The 17212-nt window shown below is 44.6% G+C and overlaps 1 protein-coding gene across 2 annotated transcripts in view; it reads right to left on the reverse strand.

Moving 5' to 3' along the window:
* Window positions 1-17212, reverse strand: part of EDEM3 (ER degradation enhancing alpha-mannosidase like protein 3) — a 155992-nt gene that overhangs the window by 94289 nt on the left and 44491 nt on the right. For both annotated transcript variants that reach the window (XM_073592876.1, XM_073592878.1), the window contains exons 8-9: window positions 16537-16642; window positions 14784-14881 (exon numbers count right to left, since the gene is read on the reverse strand). In XM_073592876.1, coding sequence (XP_073448977.1) covers window positions 14784-14881; window positions 16537-16642 — 204 coding nt within the window. The remainder of the gene's footprint in view (window positions 1-14783; window positions 14882-16536; window positions 16643-17212) is intronic.

The following is a 17212-nucleotide window of genomic DNA, read 5'->3' on the forward strand; positions in this document are numbered from 1 at the left end:
AGAACTTTTTGGCCTTAATTCTAAGCGGTATGTGTGGAGAAAACCAGGCACTGCTCATTACCTGTCCAATACAGTCCCAACAGTGAAGCATGGTGGTGGCAACATCATGCTGTGGGGGTGTTTTTCAGCTGCAGGGACAGGACGACTGGTTGCAATCGAGGGAAAGATGAATGCGGCCAAGTACAGGGATATCCTGGATGAAAACCTTCTCCAGAGTGCTCAGGACCTCAGACTGGGCCGAAGGTTTACCTTCCAACAAGACAATGACCCTAAGCACACAGCTAAAATAACGAAGGAGTGGCTTCACAACAACTCTGTGACTGTTCTTGAATGGCCCAGCCAGAGCCCTGACTTAAACCCAATTGAGCATCTCTGGAGAGACCTAAAAATGGCTGTCCACCAACGTTTACCAACCAACCTGACAGAACTGGAGAGGATCTGCAAGGAGGAATGGCAGAGGATCCCCAAATCCAGGTGTGAAAAACTTGTTGCATCTTTTCCAAAAAGACTCATGGCTGTATTAGATCAAAAGAGTGCTTCTACTAAATACTGAGCAAAGGGTCTGAATACTTAGGGCCATGTGATATTTCAGTTTTTCTTTTTTAATAAATCTACAAAAATGTCAACAATTCTGTGTTTTTCTGTCAATATGGGGTGTTGTGTGTACATTAATAAGGAAAAAAATGAACTTAAAAGATTTTAGCAAATGGCTACAATATAACAAAGAATGAAAAATTTAAGGGGGTCTGAACACTTTCCGTCCCCACTGTATATCAGAAACTCATATTTTAATTTCCAAACATACCTTTCAAAAAAATAAAAATAAAAAAAATTATATATATATATATATATATATATATATTTTAGATTTTTATTTTGTATACTTATATTTTGGATGAAGACTGAGAACACCATCACTCGTGGTGTGTAGCCAAAATAGGCGACGTGTGAACACCATGACTTTTGCCCCATTTCAAAGCTGTTCTATTTCCTGCAGGTAGGAGCAACATACGTCATGCATCTTAATTTTAAAGAAAAGCCAATGGGTTTCAGATCAGTTTTAGGGTTTTTTTTTTTTTAAAAACACATATGTCTTGCGTGTATATATACGCACAGTATCTCACAAAAGTGAGTACACCCGTCACAGTTTTGTAAATATTTTATTATATCTTTTCATGTGACAACACTGAAGAAATGAAACTTTGCTATCTAAACCCTGGCAACAAAAAGGAGTACACCCCTAAGTGAAAATGTCCAAATTGGGCCCAATTAGTCATTTTCCCTCCCCGGTGCCATGTGACTCGTTAGTGTTACAAGGTCTCAGATGTGAATTGGGGAGCAGGTGTGTTAAATTTGGTGTTATCGCTCTCACTCTCTCATACTGGTCACTGGAAGTTCAACATGGCACCTCATGGCAAAGAACTTTGAGGATCTGAAAAAAAGAATTGTTGCTCTACATAAAGATGGCCTAGGCTATAAAAAGATTGCCAAGACCCTGAAACTGAGCTGCAGCACAGTGGCCAAGACCATACAGTGGTTTAACAGGACAGGTTCCACTCAGAACAGGCCTCGCCATGGTCGACCAAAGAAGTTGAGTGCACATGCTCAGCGTCATATACAGAGGTTGGTTAACTTTTAGATATAGACGTATGAGTGCTGCCAGCACTGCTGCAGAAGTTTTAGGGGTGGGGGTCAGTGCTAAGACCATATGCCGCACACTGCATCGAATTGGTCTGCATGGCTGTCGTCCCAGAAGGAAGCCTCTTCTAAAGATAATGAACAAGAAAACCTGCAGTTTGCTGAAGACAAGCAGACTAAGGACATGGATTACTGGATCCATGTTCCATGGTCTGATGAGACCAAGACAAACTTATTTGGTTCAGATGGTGTCAAGCGTGTGTGGCGGTAACCAGGTGAGGAGTACAAAAACAAGTGTGTCTTGCCTACAGTCAAGCGTGGTGGTGGGAGGGTCATGGTCTGGTGCTGCATGAGTGCTGCCGACATTGGGGAGCTACAATTCATTGAGGGAACCATGAATGCCAACATGTACTGTGACATACTGCAGCAGAGCATGATCCCCTCCCTTTGGAGACTGGGCCGCAGGGCAGTAATCCAACATGATAGCGACTCCAAACACACCTCCAAGATGACCACTGCCTTGCTAAAGAAGCTGAGGGTAAAAGTGATGGACTGGTCAAGCATGTCTCCAGACCTAAATCCTATTGAGCATCTGTGGGGCATCTCCAGATGGAAGGTGGAGTTGAGAGGCTGGGGGAAACGTGTGGCGCACCACGGATTGCTGATAATTGGAGGAATCTGAAACCGATCATTTTCTGCACATGCACTTTTTGTTCTTTGCACGAACTGTTATATGAAGATTTACTTCACCCACATTGGAATCTTATTGCACTTGTTGGATTATGCACTTTTGCCTATTTTTATAGCGTTTTTTTTCACAATTTTGCACTTTATGCGATTTCTCATTATATGCGACTTTTTTCACTTTATGCAATTTATTTTCCAATTTTTTGTTTTTTTTGTGATTTCTTTCACTCCTATGCCCTGTACACACGGTCGGACATTGATCGGACATTCCGACAACAAAATCCATGGATTTTTTTTCCAACGGATGTTGGCTCAAACTTGTCTTGCATACGGTGACGCCGGTGACGTAAAACACGTACGTCGGGACTATAAACGGGGCAGTAGCCATTAGCCATTAGCTTTCGTCTCAATTTATTCTGAGCATGCGTGGCACTTTGTGAGTCGGATTTGTGTACACACGATTGGAATTTCCGACAACCGATTTTGTTATCGGAAAATTTTATAGCAAGCTCGGAAGTGTCGGAAATTCCTATGGAAAATGTGTGATGGAGCCCACACACGGTCGGAATTTCCGGCAACAAGGTCCTATCACACATATTGCATCGGAAAATCCTATCGTGTGTACAGGGCATTAGAGTAGTATTGGACTTATGCATTTATATTGGATCTTTTTTGCACTTTATGCGATTTTATTCATTATATGCGACTTTTTCACATTTTTTGTTTTTTGTGATTTTTTTTTCATCTTTATGCACTTTTAGAGTATTATTGGACTTATGCACTCTTATTGGATTCTTCTATCACTTCGATTTTGTTAGTGTATTGATGTCACACCAAAGAATTGTCATTATTTTTATGTTTAATCACATTTATGATCTTTTTATGCACTTTAGTTAGTGCCACATATCTTTTATAATCATATTGTTTTTTCTGTGTGGGAACACTTTATGTTTGGCGGCTTCTTTGATCTCTTTATTTATAATTTCTTCAGCTCACTTTGGTTTTGCGCATTAGTTCCCTCCTTCTGTTCACGGAGAACATTATGCTGCCTGTAACAACGTTCATCATGACCGGTTTGGTGTTGGGTCAGTGGTGGTCTGGGGAGGCATATCCATGGAGGGATGCACAGACCTCTACAGACTTGACAATAAAACCCTGACTGCCATTAGGTATTGGGATGAAATCCTTGGACCCATAGTCAGACCCTATGCTGGTGCAGTGGGTCCTGGGTTCCTCCTGGTGCACGGCAATGCCTGGCCGCATGGGGTGAGAGTATGCAGCCAGTTCCTGGAGGATGAAGGAATTGATACCATTAAATGGCGCCCACACTCGCCTGACCTAAATCCAATACAACACCTCTGGGACAGTCTGTTCAGGAGCTCAGTGATGCCCTGGTCTATATCTGGGAGAAAATACCCCCGGACATCATCCGTCATCTCATTAGGAGCATGAACGGATGTTGTCATGCATGCATACATACTTACATACAAGCACCTGGGGGCCAAACTACCGATTACCATTTTGAGTGGACTAGCCTGCTGCATAGTTTTTTTTTTTTACTCTGACTTTAGGGGTGTCTTTGAATTCAGCTCTCTGTAGGTTGATAATTTTCATTTCCAGCAAATTATGTGGCATCCTTTCATTCCCAACACATTATCCAGTCCATATCGGTATAGATATCCAGCATGATGATTTTCCCCATTAAGATCTGATGTGTTTTCAAAGTGTTCCTTAAATTTTTTTGTGCAGTATATATTACCAAATAGTTAGAAGTACACTGGAGAAAATTAGAGATCCTACAACTTTCCCTAAATTTGAAGGTCACAGTTTATTCCTATTTGAAATTATCTAAACAGGAGTAAAAGAACTGTTTTGTTAAAGGAGAAGTCCAGCCTGAGCCCGTTTGGCTGGGCTTCTCATATGGGTCACAAGAGTGCAACTAGTTTTGCACTCCTTTTACCTGTTTTCAGCAGAGAATGGTCTGAAGGTACTGGAATCATCATGTCTGGATCTGCCAGGTGCCTCTACTGATGCCAATCTCAGCCTCTCAGCAAGCCGCTGAGAGCCTGAGACGGCTGCTCCCCGCCCCTCCACAACTCAGCAGCACTCCAGTGAGCACGGGGGGGGGGCAAAGCAAAGAGCTGCTGATTGACAGGCAGCAGCTCTCTGCTTGGGGAGCTGAGAGAACCGAGCCATTGGCAGTGTTCGATGGCTCTGTTCTCTTTTAAGTATATTTCATGAGGGACACAGATTTTGAAGCACAGAATAAAAAAAAAAAACCAAAAAAAAAAAAAAAAAACCATTGAGATTTGAAAAAGAACAAAAATTAGAGAACACTCTCAGATACCTCCCAGTTATTGGTGTTAATCTAGCACCTTGTGCAAATTTCCTTAAATTATATGACAAACCCTATTTAGCTGGCAGCTTAGCTTTCCAGTTTTCACTGACTTTGCAAGATGGTGAGCTGTTCTCAAGTGACTGACACCCTCCGGCAGCAGGTTGTCCAGATGAAGACCAAAGGGATGACCCCTTCAGCCATAGCAAGAGAAGCATGTCCTTCCAAATCGGTGATTTCTAGAATATTGCATGTTTACAACGTCACAAACTCATTCAAGAAGGCTGGCCGTCCACGAAAGACGAATGCAAGCAAAAACAGGATAATGCGGAGAATCTCAATGGGCAATCGGTATAACACTGCAGCTGCGATTGCTCGCCAGTACAGCTCTGAACAGAGTAAGGATCTGTCTCATCATACAGTGTCTTGTCGTTTAAATGAATGTGGACAAAGCCCACTCACAAGTGACCAAACCTCTCATTCGCAGAAAGAATCAAAAGGCTAGACCAACCGTTGCTGAGGAGCATGTTGTGTGGACAGAGGAGAACTGGTCCAAAGTTCACTTTAGTGATGAGAGAAAGTTAATTTATTTGGGTCCAATGGGAAACATCATGTTCGTCTTCAAACTGGGGAAGGACTGAAACCAAAGTGTGTAAAGAAGTCAGCGAAAGGTGGGGGGGGATGCGTCATGGTTTAGGGGATGTTTACTGCAGCAGGAGTTGGGCCTCTTATACAGCTACATGGCAGAGTGAAAGCAAATGTTAATCGGAACCTTCTTCAACAACATGCGGTTCCTTCCCTCCCTTCATCACCCAATCAGCCAGCAATTTTCATACACGTCAATGCCCCCTGTTAAACAGCAAAACGGGTAAAGCAGTTCATTGAATCTGAAAACATGGAAATAATGAAATGGCCAGAGTCATGATCTAAACTCAATAGAAAACCTCTGGAAAATCTTTGGCGACAAAGTTACCAACTACAGTCACCGAACTGTGGAAGAGACTGGAAGAAGAGTGGAACAAAAACACACCAGAGCAGTGCGAGAGACTAGTGATGTCCTTTGGCTGCAGATGTGCTGAAGGTATTCAAAAAGCAAGAGCCTGCACACTTCTGATAATTGTTTATTGTTGTAACCTTCAGAAATGTTAGTTGTAATCTTTCTCCATGCTACAGTCATTGATGTTCACTAATTTTTATCACTGCGTTTTCAACTAAATAAAGTTTTTTTTTGTTGAAGTGCCTTGGATATTTTGAAAAACACTGTTCTATTAGCATGGTAAAGCCACAACAAAAATTCCATCAAATGTTAAGCAATGAATATTACATTATTTCTTAACAAATCATGTGTTCATACATTTTTCTCAAATTTTGATCTCCAGTGTATAAAGAGGAGGGAGAAAACAAAACAAAACAAAAACACAGACCGACACAAAACACAACTGTTAACCCTTGGTCTCTCAAGATAAAAAAAAATAATAATAATAATAATGGTTGACTTCTGACACTTTTTTTGTGTACGTTTGTAGTAGGAGCAAAGAAATCTTGTGAGTCCATAGCAGAAATTAGGTAGGTAGGGCTGACACCACGTGATTACAGAACCAAGTTGTCATTTCAAAAAGGAAGCAATACTATAATATGCCAGAAATAATTATTTTTCTGCACTTGCAACATGATTAAAAGATAAAATCCTTAGAAATGTGCATGTATTCCAAACATGTACAGCATGTCTTTCTTTTTTAAGTCTTAACATAGGTTTTAACCTTTTAATTCAATTGAACATGTCTAGTTTGTCCAGAGCTTGAAGAGATTATATGGATCGTAAAGGCTTATTTTTTTCTAAAATAATAAACATGATATACAGTGAGGGAAAAAGTATTTGATCCCCTGCCGATTTTGTACATTTGCCCACTGACAAAGAAATGATCAGTCTATAATTTAAATGGTAGGTTTATTTTACCAGTGAGAGACAGAACAAAAAAACAAAAATCACACATCACAGGAGGGATTTTATAACACTCCACTTTGCAGATCCTCTCCAAGTCATTAAGGTTTCGAGGCTGACGTTTGGTAAAATCGAACCTTCAGCTCCCTTCACATATTTTCTATGGTATTAAGGTGTGGAGACTGGATAGGCCACTCCGGGACCTCAATGTGTTTCTTCTTGAGGCACTACTTTGATTCCTTGGCCATGTGTTTTGGGTCATTGTCATGCTGGAATACCCATCCATGACCCATTTTCAATGCTCTGGCTGATGGAAGGAGGCTCTCACCCAAGATTTGACGGTACATGGCCCCGTCCATCGTCCCTGTGATGCCGTGAAGTTGTCCTGTCCACTTAGCAGAAAAACACCCCCAAAGCATAATGTTTCGACACAATGTCTTTATTGAGGTGGTAGACCGAAACCACCTTTGGCAAAAAAGAAGGTTGCAGACGTAACACCACCTTATCCCTGTGGATAATCAGATAGGGCGACTTGCAAGACAAGGCCGCCAGCTCTGAAACCCTCCTGGCAGATGTAATAGCAACTAAGAAGACCACTTTCTGAGACAGGGTCAACAAGGGAATTTCCCTGATGTTCTCAAATGGCGGTTTCTGAAGCGCCGACAGCACCAGGTTCAGATCCCACGGAGGTAGAGGTGGACGCACCGGAGGAACTACATGCCGAACCCCTTGCACAAAAATGCATAACGAATGAGACACCAGGGGTCGTTGGAAAAAAACAGCCAAAGCTGAAATCTGTCCCTTAACGGTGCTCAAGGCCAACTTCTGGTCCACCCTCGCTGTAAGAACAGCAGGACTCTAGCCACCGAATAAGTACGTGGGCGCCACCCCATCTCCTCACACATGGAGATATAAGCCTTCCATGTATGGTGATATATCTTCTGGGAAGAAGACTTCCTTGCCCTCAGCATAATGGAAATGACTGAGTACGACAGACCTTGGTTCCTTAGCACCTGGCTTTCAACAGGCACGCCATTAAAGCCAGCGACGGTAAAGCAGGATGAAGTATCGGGCCTTGTGATAGGAGGTCCTCCCACACCGGCAACTGCCAAGGAGCATCCGCCACCAGGCGTATCAGGTCGGCGTACCAAGAACACCGAGGCCAATCTGGGGCAATCAGTATGACTGGGATCCCCTCGGCCTCCACTCTGCGGAGCAGACGTGATAACAGTTTGAGTGGAGGAAAGGCGTAAATCAGCCGGTACTGCTGCCATGGAGCCACCAATGCGTCTGACGCGTCCTACCCAAGGATCTTTTGTCCTGGACACGAACCTCCGCACCTTTTGATTGAGCCGAGAGGCCAGAAGGTCCACATCTGGTGTGCCCCACAGCAGGCAAAGAAGCCTGAACACCTCCGGATGCAGAGCCCATTCTCCTGGGTCCAGCATCTGACGACTTAGATAGTCCGCTTGCCAGTTTTCTACTCCCGGGATGTATATAGCCGACAGGGCCGGTACATGTCGCTCTGCCCACCGAAGGATGTGAGCGACCTTCCGTGCTGTGGCCGAGCATCTCGTTCCTCCTTGATGGTTGACATATGCCACCGCCGTAGCATTGTTTGACTGGATCCTAATCGGACGTCCTTGTAGTCTCATAGACCATGTGGAGAGGCATAGCCTGATCACTCAAAGCTCGAGCACATTGAATGGTAACTGGGATTCCTCCCTTGACCAGAGGCCCTGTGTCGATTGTACCTCCAATACTCCACCCCAGCCGGTCAGGCTGGCGTCCGTCGTGATCACCGTCCAATGCAGTGGTAGGAACGATTTCCCGGACCGAAGGGCCGGCGATCTCAGCCACCAGAGAAGAGAGTCCCTGACTAACTGGCTCACCCGAATCTGTCGATCCAGGGATAACGGAGATTTGTCCCATTTCGATAATATCTCCCTCTGCAAGACTCTGGTGTGAAATTGGGCGTACTGTAGCGCCTCGAAGGAAGCCACCATAAGGCCCAGAACTCGCATGCAGAAACGTAGCGACGACCACCTGCGGCTCCTCAACCGCTTCACCGCGGTCCTAAGAGTCTGCAGCTTGTCTGAAGGGAGAAACACTCTCGCTTCCACGGAGTCCAGCAGAAAGCCTAGGTATTCCAGATGCTGAGTCGGCACTAGCACCGACTTCTTGAGGTTCAACACCCACCCAAACTCTTGTAGAGAGTGTGCATGGTGATCGCCACATGCTCCCTTAATTCTGAGGTGAAAGCTGCTCTCAGAATGGGATTGTCTAGGTAACCCACAACTGCGATCCCACGTTGTCGCAACAATGCCAAAATTGGAGCAAATACCTTGGTAAAGACTCGGGGTGCTGAAGCCAGACCAAAAGGGAGAGCCACAAACTGGTAGTGGTCTTCCCCTACTGCAAATCGCAGAAACCTCTGATGCCTGAGGCATATGGGTACGTGCAGGTACGCGTCCTGGATATCCAGAGTCGCCAGAGAGTCCCCCTGATGGAGTGCAGCGACTACGGAGCGAACTGATTCCATTCTGAACCTCTGTACTTTCACTAAGCAATTGAGGGCTTTTAGGTCCAGGATTGGACGTACCCTTCCTTTTTGGGGACTACAGATTGGAATAAAATCCCTGAAACATTTCTGTTTCTGGAACAGGCACTATCACCCCACGGCTGAGCAGATCTCTTACTGCCCCAAACAGGGCCTCCCGGCAAGCCAGGAGTGAGGGTTTGCTGGAGGGAAAAAAATCTGTTTGGTGGCCAAGAGAGAAACTATCTTGTAGCCCGATGAAATCAGTCCGCAGACCCATTTGTCGGACAGCCGAGAGGCCCACCGAACTGTAAACTCCCGAAGGCGACCCCCCACCCGTGTGTTGGGCGGGGGCAAACCTTCATGCGGTAGCACTTTTGCTCGCGGCTTGCGAGGCCAGGGACGCTTCTGTCCCTCAGTAGTCGTCCGATCAGACTGGGAACGTTTACCTGAGGTCCCGGGGGGACGAAAAACCTCTTTTGAGCGGAAAAGGAGGGCCCTTGCCTGCAGCGTGGCTCCTTACCCTTCCTGGACTGTGGGAGCAAAGTGCTCTTCCCACCCGTGACATTCTTAATAATGTCATCTAGCGAGGCTCCAAAAAGCCGTTCACCAAGGGAAGGCAAATCAGTCAGAGCTTTTTTAGATGCCTGGTCCGCAGACCAGCATTTCAGCCATGTCAGGTGCCGCAGCACCACTTCTGATACTGATGCTCTGGAGAGCAAAGGAAGTGTATCCAGGGCCGCATCACAAACATACTTAAGGCCTTGCACCAATTGGTCTGCTGGTTCCACGCAGACAAGAGGAGACTGCTGTTTCTCCAATTCACGGTGCAATAGTTTCGCCCATTCAGTAAGGGTCTGCGACACTAATGCCGTGGCCAGTACCGGTCATAGTGCTGACCCCGCTACCGTAAAGATGGATCGGGCCACTGCCTCGGCCCTCCTGTCAGTAGGATCCTTAAATGCAGGAGTCCCTTCTACCGGGATCGTGGTTACTTTGTTTAACCTGGACACTGGGGGGTCCACGACCGGGGGAGCCAACCATTTCTTAAGAAGGCTCTCCTCAAAGGGGTAACGCAACGCCATTCGTTTTGGGACCGAAAAGGTCCATTGCGGGCTACCCCATTCCTTGTATATGAACTTATCAAAGTAAGTCAGATACAGAAACACCTTAGGTGTACAGGCTGGCTTACGGGACCCAAAAGGGACCGCCACCTCGGCAGAGGATCCTGCCGCATCCTGTATTTTCAGTGATTCACGTACAGCGGTGATAAAGTGCTCCAACTAGCGCTTTTTCCTGCGCGGACCCGGAATCATCATCACTGTCCGATTGGTCCTGGTCAGCGTCCTCTGACACATCAGAACAGGGTCCGCCAGTCACTGCGGGGCCCGAGTCCGAATCAGAGCTCTCCCCGGAGGACGGGGGGGGGTGCGGGGTCCGTTTCTTACCCCCCTTGCGCCCGCACGCCGTCTCCACCCTGGCAACGAACGATTCAAGGACCGCCGAGAAAGCGTCCAAAGGCACCGCACTATTTGCAGGTGAGCCAGTAGCAATTGCAGGGAGATCTGGGGAAGAAATATGAGGTTCTGATGCCATGCTGACCCTTCCTGTCTGCCACCCTCGGGGACTTAGGACAAGGTGTATAGTCCCACCCTCCTAGCTGCTACAGACTGAGGGGTTCCCACCACAGGACTCAGCACCCTGACCGAGAGCTGTACCGTGCTGCTGCTGCTGGCTGTATCCTGTGAGAATGCACAGGTGTCCTGGAACAAAAAATTGCACTGTTCTGAGCACAGAGAACAGAGCTGTGTGGAGAAAAAGCGTGCCAGGCTACAAGAAAATGGCCGCCGGGCGTCCTGTACATAGGACAAAAAACACAGGGAAAATGGCCCCCGAGCTCCGGAAAAATGGCTGCCACCCACGTTTTTCACAGGGCTAACAGAAAATGGCCAACATCACAACTGTACACAGAGATGTACCTAAATAAAGCAGCCCACAGATACCCAGAAACACAGTATCAGGGACACAGACAGCCAGCACAGCCCCCCCATCAGGGATAAGAGCCCCCCTGCCTAGGTACACACACCGCTAGTCTGCGGCATCCCCCATGGGGGGGGGGGGGAGCAGGGACAGGGAGAGAAGAAAGGGAGAAGAGGGACTCCCTAATCGACCTCCCAGGGAATGCCCAGCTGCTCAGTCCTGCCGAGACAGGAAGAGTTGTACTTACCCTCCGGACGAGCTGGGGACATCCCATCACAGACCCACACCCGAGCAGTACGGAGTGGCTGCGGGCCATGGCACACTGTGACAAAGACATCCGTAGTCCTGTCATATGTGTGCCCCGGAGCTTGGAGCTCACCGGCCGCCCCTGGAGCCTGAGGGGCATGTCGTGGCTGACCCAGCGCGTAGCTTGGGCCTGCACACGCTCGGTGGCCAGGCTGGGGAGACTACAAGGATCTATATTTATCCAGCTTATCACCCAGCCGGCTGTTGATAGAAGATCACAGGATCTTAAAATCTTGGGCAAAAAGGCAATATCCAGAAAAAAAACCCAGGACCAATGGTCCAGATAGGGAGCCTAGGTCCTTCTCCTTTGCTAGGCAGAAAAAAACCGAGCTGTAGGAGGCAGGCTGAGGGTTGTATCAGAGGGACCGCCCCCTGGGCGGAACTGTATAGTTCTGTTTTTTTCACATGCAATGCATGTTCTGCCTAGTCTCTCCTGAAAGGAGGAAGATATAACCCTACGGTCAAGAGAAATGAGCTGTGTCTGTCAATGAACGAAAGAGAAATTGTGTTTGTGTGCACTAAAATTAAAATAATAGTGGTTTTTCCTGAAAATAGACATTTAAAAAAAAACTACAATTTTTTTTCATTTTACAGGTCTTTAATACATTCAGAAAATATATACCATTCTGGATGTTTTCAGTAATTTTATAGCCAAAATAAATCAGATTTTAATGTGTGCAAAAAAAAAAAAAATGCTCCAGGGGGAAGTGATTATGCTACTGAGCTGTGTGAACAATGCACTCCTTTCAGAAGAGGTTATAAGATGGATAGTCAAATGTGAAAAGGAAAAAAAACAGAGCTCCACCTACTGCCTTGAGATAAAAAGAATATTAAATGTTCATATACTGTATAATATTTCATATGTGCTTTACAAAAAAAGACCTTTTTAAATAGGTAAAAATGTTAATGGATTAGCCCAGATACTAATATAGTTAGAAATTCACTGTACATGTCCTTTAATTATCTGCTAAAAAATGTACAAGGATTGCTTTTGGTCACCTCATTCTAAAAAAAGCTAGTTTCTGGCTATGTCTGCGCTCAATACTTGTGAGTAAACAGGCCTAGAACAAGCATTTAGTACATGAGTTCCAGGAAAATGGCAGAATTCCTTACCACTCTACTTGTTCTAGATGAGCCACCCAAATAATTCAAAAAAATATTTAAGCCAAACATTGGAAAGACAGACAGGTGAAAAAACTATCAAGGAGGAGGGGCCACAAATGGCAACATACCTAACTGAGAGACTAAAGTGTGGAACTTTGTGTCTGCGCAACATTGAAAAGTTTATGAGATGTGGCCCAGTATTTAATTTGGACTAAGCAATCTAGCTACATTTACAGTGGGAGCAAACAAGAAGTCTATACAACACTTCATTAACACCTTCCCCCTACTGCCTTCCGGTCCTTCAAAGAAGATCTAAATGCCGCAAGGCGAAGGTGGACATTCCCATCATGTGATCGCTGTGGTTGGCTGTCACAGCAGTCGCATGACTGGAAGCACTTGATCCTAAGTAAGCACTAGGGGCTTTCCATGATCCTTTAGTTACTGTGCTGGGAGCGCACAGTAAGCTGTTTGGTATGGACACGTATGTGGATGCTTGGCATTAAACCCCACCCATCTGACAGCCACATATATGCGTATGGCCGGCAGGAAGAGGTTAAGGTATCCGTGACTGCAAAAGCCGAATATTTGCAAATCCTGGTTGAAGTCCTGGCCCTTTCATTAATTGGGCTAAAATGGCTTGATTACATTTTTAAGAGACAAGAAAACATTATTATATATCCTCACAAGTGAGTACACCCCTCACATTTTTGTAAATATTTTATTATATATCTTTTCATGTGACAACACTGAAGAAATTACACTTTGCTACAATCTAACATAGTGAGTGTACAGCTTGTATAACAGTGTAAATTTGGAATCCCCTCAAAATAACTCAACCCACAGCTATTAATGTCTAAACTGCTGACAACAAAAGTGAGTAAACCCCAAAGTGAAAATGTCCAAATTGGGCCCAATTAGCCATTTTCCCTCCCTGGTGTCACGTGACTGGTTAGTGTTACAAGGTCTCAGGTGTGTTTAAATTTGGTGTTATCGCTCTCACTCTCTCGTATTGGTCACTGGGAATCCAACATGGCACCTCATGGCAAAGAACTTTCAGAGGATCTTAAAAAAAGAAGAATTGTTGCTCTACATAAAGATGGCCTAAGCTATAAGAAGATTGCCAAGACCCTGAAACTGAGCTGCAGCACAGTGGCCAAGACCATACAGCAGCTTAACAGGACAGGTTCCACTAAGAACAAGCCTCGCCATGGTCGACCAAAGAAGCTGAGTGCTTGTGCTCAGCGTCATATCCAGAGGTTGTCTTTGGGAAATAGACATATGAGTGCTGCCAGCATTGCTGCAGAGGTCGAAGGGGAAGGGGGTCAGCCTGTCAGTGCTCAGACCATACGCCACACACTGCATCAAATTGGTCTGCATGGCTGTCATCCCAGAAGGAAGCCTTTTCTAACGATCATGCACAAGAAAGCCCGCAAACAGTTTGCTAAAGACAAATAGACTAAGGACATAGATTACTGGAACCACATCCTGTGCTCTGATGAGACCAAGATAAAACATATTTGGTTCAGATGGTATCGAGCGTGTGTGGCGGCAACCAGGTGAGGAGTACAAAGACAAGTGTGTCTTGCCTACAGTCAAGCATGGTGGTGGGAGTGTCATGGTCTGGGGCTGCATGAGTGCTGCTGGCACCGGGGAGCTACAGTTCATTGCAGGAACCATTAATGCCAACATGTACTGTGACATATTGAAGCAGAGCATGATCCCCCTCCCTTCGGAGACTGGGACACACGGCAGTATTCCACCAGTGGGGCATCCTCAAAACGGAAGGTGGAGGAGCGCAAGGTCTCTAACATCCACCAACTCCGTGATGTCGTCATGGAGGAGTGGAAGAGGACTCCAGTGGCAACCTGTGAAGCTCTAGTGAACTCCATGCCCAAGAGGGTTAAGGCAGTGCTGGAAAACAATGGTGGCCACACAAAATGTTGACACTTTGTGCCCAATTTGGACATTTTCACTTAGGGGTGTACTCACTTTTGTTGCCAGCGGTTTAGACATTAATGGCTGTGTACTGAGGTATTTTGAGGGGACAGCAAACTTACACTGTTATACAAGCTGTACACTCACTACATTACATTGTAGCAAAGTATCATTTCTTCAGTTTTGACACATGAAAAGATATAATAAAATATTTACAAAAATGTGAGGGGTGTACTCACTTTTGTGAGATACTGTATATGCAGTGTGCTGGATTGCCATGTTACACAATGAAGCATTAAAATTGGTCTTCCACCTACTGTATTAAATCTTTCCAAATAGCTGTCATCACCCAGCAGTACGTAGGCCTTCAGTAAATATTCATAGTAAGAATCTATTCCTGCACCCACACCGCTGTCTTAAAAGAGAAAATAATTTTTTTTATAAAACATTTACAAGACAATATGGTGTAGACAACAGGTCATAAACAATGTAACCATCTATGCAGAATTTTTGCTTAATCTGATGTCAGTTTTCTAGAAGACAAGCTAGAGGGCCTGTATGTACCAATACAAGACTTAACATTTGGTTTAAATAAAACATGCTATTTGATATTTAAATATATATCTGTACTTAAGCAAGTATGATTATTTTGAAGGTTTGACATTTTTTATGATAGTAAGCATAAAAAGTTATTTTGCAAAAATGTAAAAACAAACAAATAGCCTTATTGTTAAAAGCTCTTTAAATAGGACAAGCACACACCATAAAGTGTATACTTCACTGTATAGAAAAATGTATTGTGGGGGAAAAAAAATGAAGTTAAAATTACAAGTCTGGGGTAGAATATGAAAAAACAAAACAAAAACCAAAACAAAACAAAAACAAAAACACAAACAAACAAACAAAAACAAACAAAAACAAAAAAACACACCACCACACCACATCTATACTCACCTCTTATGATGCAGCATCCATTTGATGCTGCAGCTGTCCCTTGTTGGCTCTAAGCCTAAGAACTGAGTGATCACGTGACTGTTCATCACTCAGTTCTTGGTCCTCTTGTAGCAGAGAGCAGCGACTGGCAGTCACTTCCCTCTGCTCCTCTAGCGCTCACTGGAGCCCTGGGCTGGAGAGGGGGGAGGCAAATCAGGTTTTGTCTCTCAGCAGGAGCCAGCTGTCAATCAGGCAGCCGGGTGAATCCTGACAATATGGTCGGGGCCATTCCAGAGCCTGGAGTCATTCTGTGACATCAGCTGATAGCAGGCTTTAATAAGCTTTGGCCATACTTCTATTAAAGTGGTTTTATACCCCACTTGCACATTTTTACCTACAGGTAAGCCTATAATAAAGCTTACCTGTAGGTAAAATGAATATCTCCTAAACCTGTACAGTTTAGAAGATATTCACCTTGCATGTAGCCGCTGACGTCAGTGGCGCATGCTGCCGGACCTTGTCGATACTGAGGACTCCCGCGCGCATGCACGGGAGTGACGTCATCGCGGCCACTCACATCGCCGGAGACGCGAACCCAGAAGAAACGCAGAGGGAACATGTCAGCTCCCTCAGCGGTGACCGAGAGGCGGTGCGGGTGCTTCATTCTAAGGGAAGTGTTTCATAATATGCTACTATGCGGTGAATACATATTATGCCTTTGCCTTACAGGTTTTTTTGTTTTTTTTTTCTTTTGTCAGGGCATACAACCGCTTTAATAGCTCGGAATTAGCTCATGTGCACAACATACGAAAAAAAGCGTGCAGTGGGAAGTCCTTTGTGGTCTATGAAAACCATTCCTGCATCCAAGGTGTAAAAATATGAAACAAGGAACCTGATTGGTTGCTAAAGGAAACCGGAAATGTTCCTAACACAACACACATTTTTATACATCAGTGTCTGGTATGCAACTGGCATAAAAAATAAATAATTAATTACAAAAAGAAAAAAAAAAAAAAAGGAAGGAAGAAGTGTTCTCAAATTATACAATTTTATTTTGGTGAAATCTTCAGAGTGCATGTTCCCCTATAAAAGCAACACTGGCCTAAAGTTTGGTACCAAATGAACAGTTTTACTTACCTTTGCGTACCCAATCTCCTGTATGAATATTTATTGTTACGCCAACTAAATTGCTACTACGTTGCCTTTTTTCCCAAAGAAAATCTAGCGCCTTTCGTGCATGTTCCTGTACAGGAAAAAATAAACTAAAAATTTAAGCAAATCATTCTAAAGTTCCTCATAAATTAAATCATCTTGACAAAATACAAATAACGCTGGCTTACATTTATCTTTACTTAGAGTTAACACAACCCAGTTGCTAAGTAGCACCTAGTCATAAAAAAGTGATGGAACCTTTCCCTTTCACTACACCAATGCAGAAGAATATTCTCTCATTTCTTCTGTTTCTCATAATAGACATTTCAACAGGTGTTTACTACAGTAATTCCACATTTTGTATTTAGCCTACGTTTCCACTAGTGCAACGCCAATGTCGTGTGATTTAGAATGCAACTTTGATCCAAATTAACACTCACTGGATCAAAGTTGCATCAAAATTTTCATCAAAGTAGTGCAGGCATCTTATTAAAGTCGCTGCATCTTTAACCACGTCAGCCCCGGAAGGATTTACCTGCTTCCTCACCGGCCATTTTTTGCAATACGGCACTGCTTCGCTTTAACTGACAACTGCGCTGTCGTGCAACACTGTACCCTAACAAAATTGATGTTTTTTTTCCCCCACAAATAGAGCTCTCTT

This window comes from Aquarana catesbeiana, linkage group LG07, assembly GCF_042186555.1.
Source record: "Aquarana catesbeiana isolate 2022-GZ linkage group LG07, ASM4218655v1, whole genome shotgun sequence".
Lineage (NCBI taxonomy): Eukaryota > Metazoa > Chordata > Amphibia > Anura > Ranidae > Aquarana > Aquarana catesbeiana.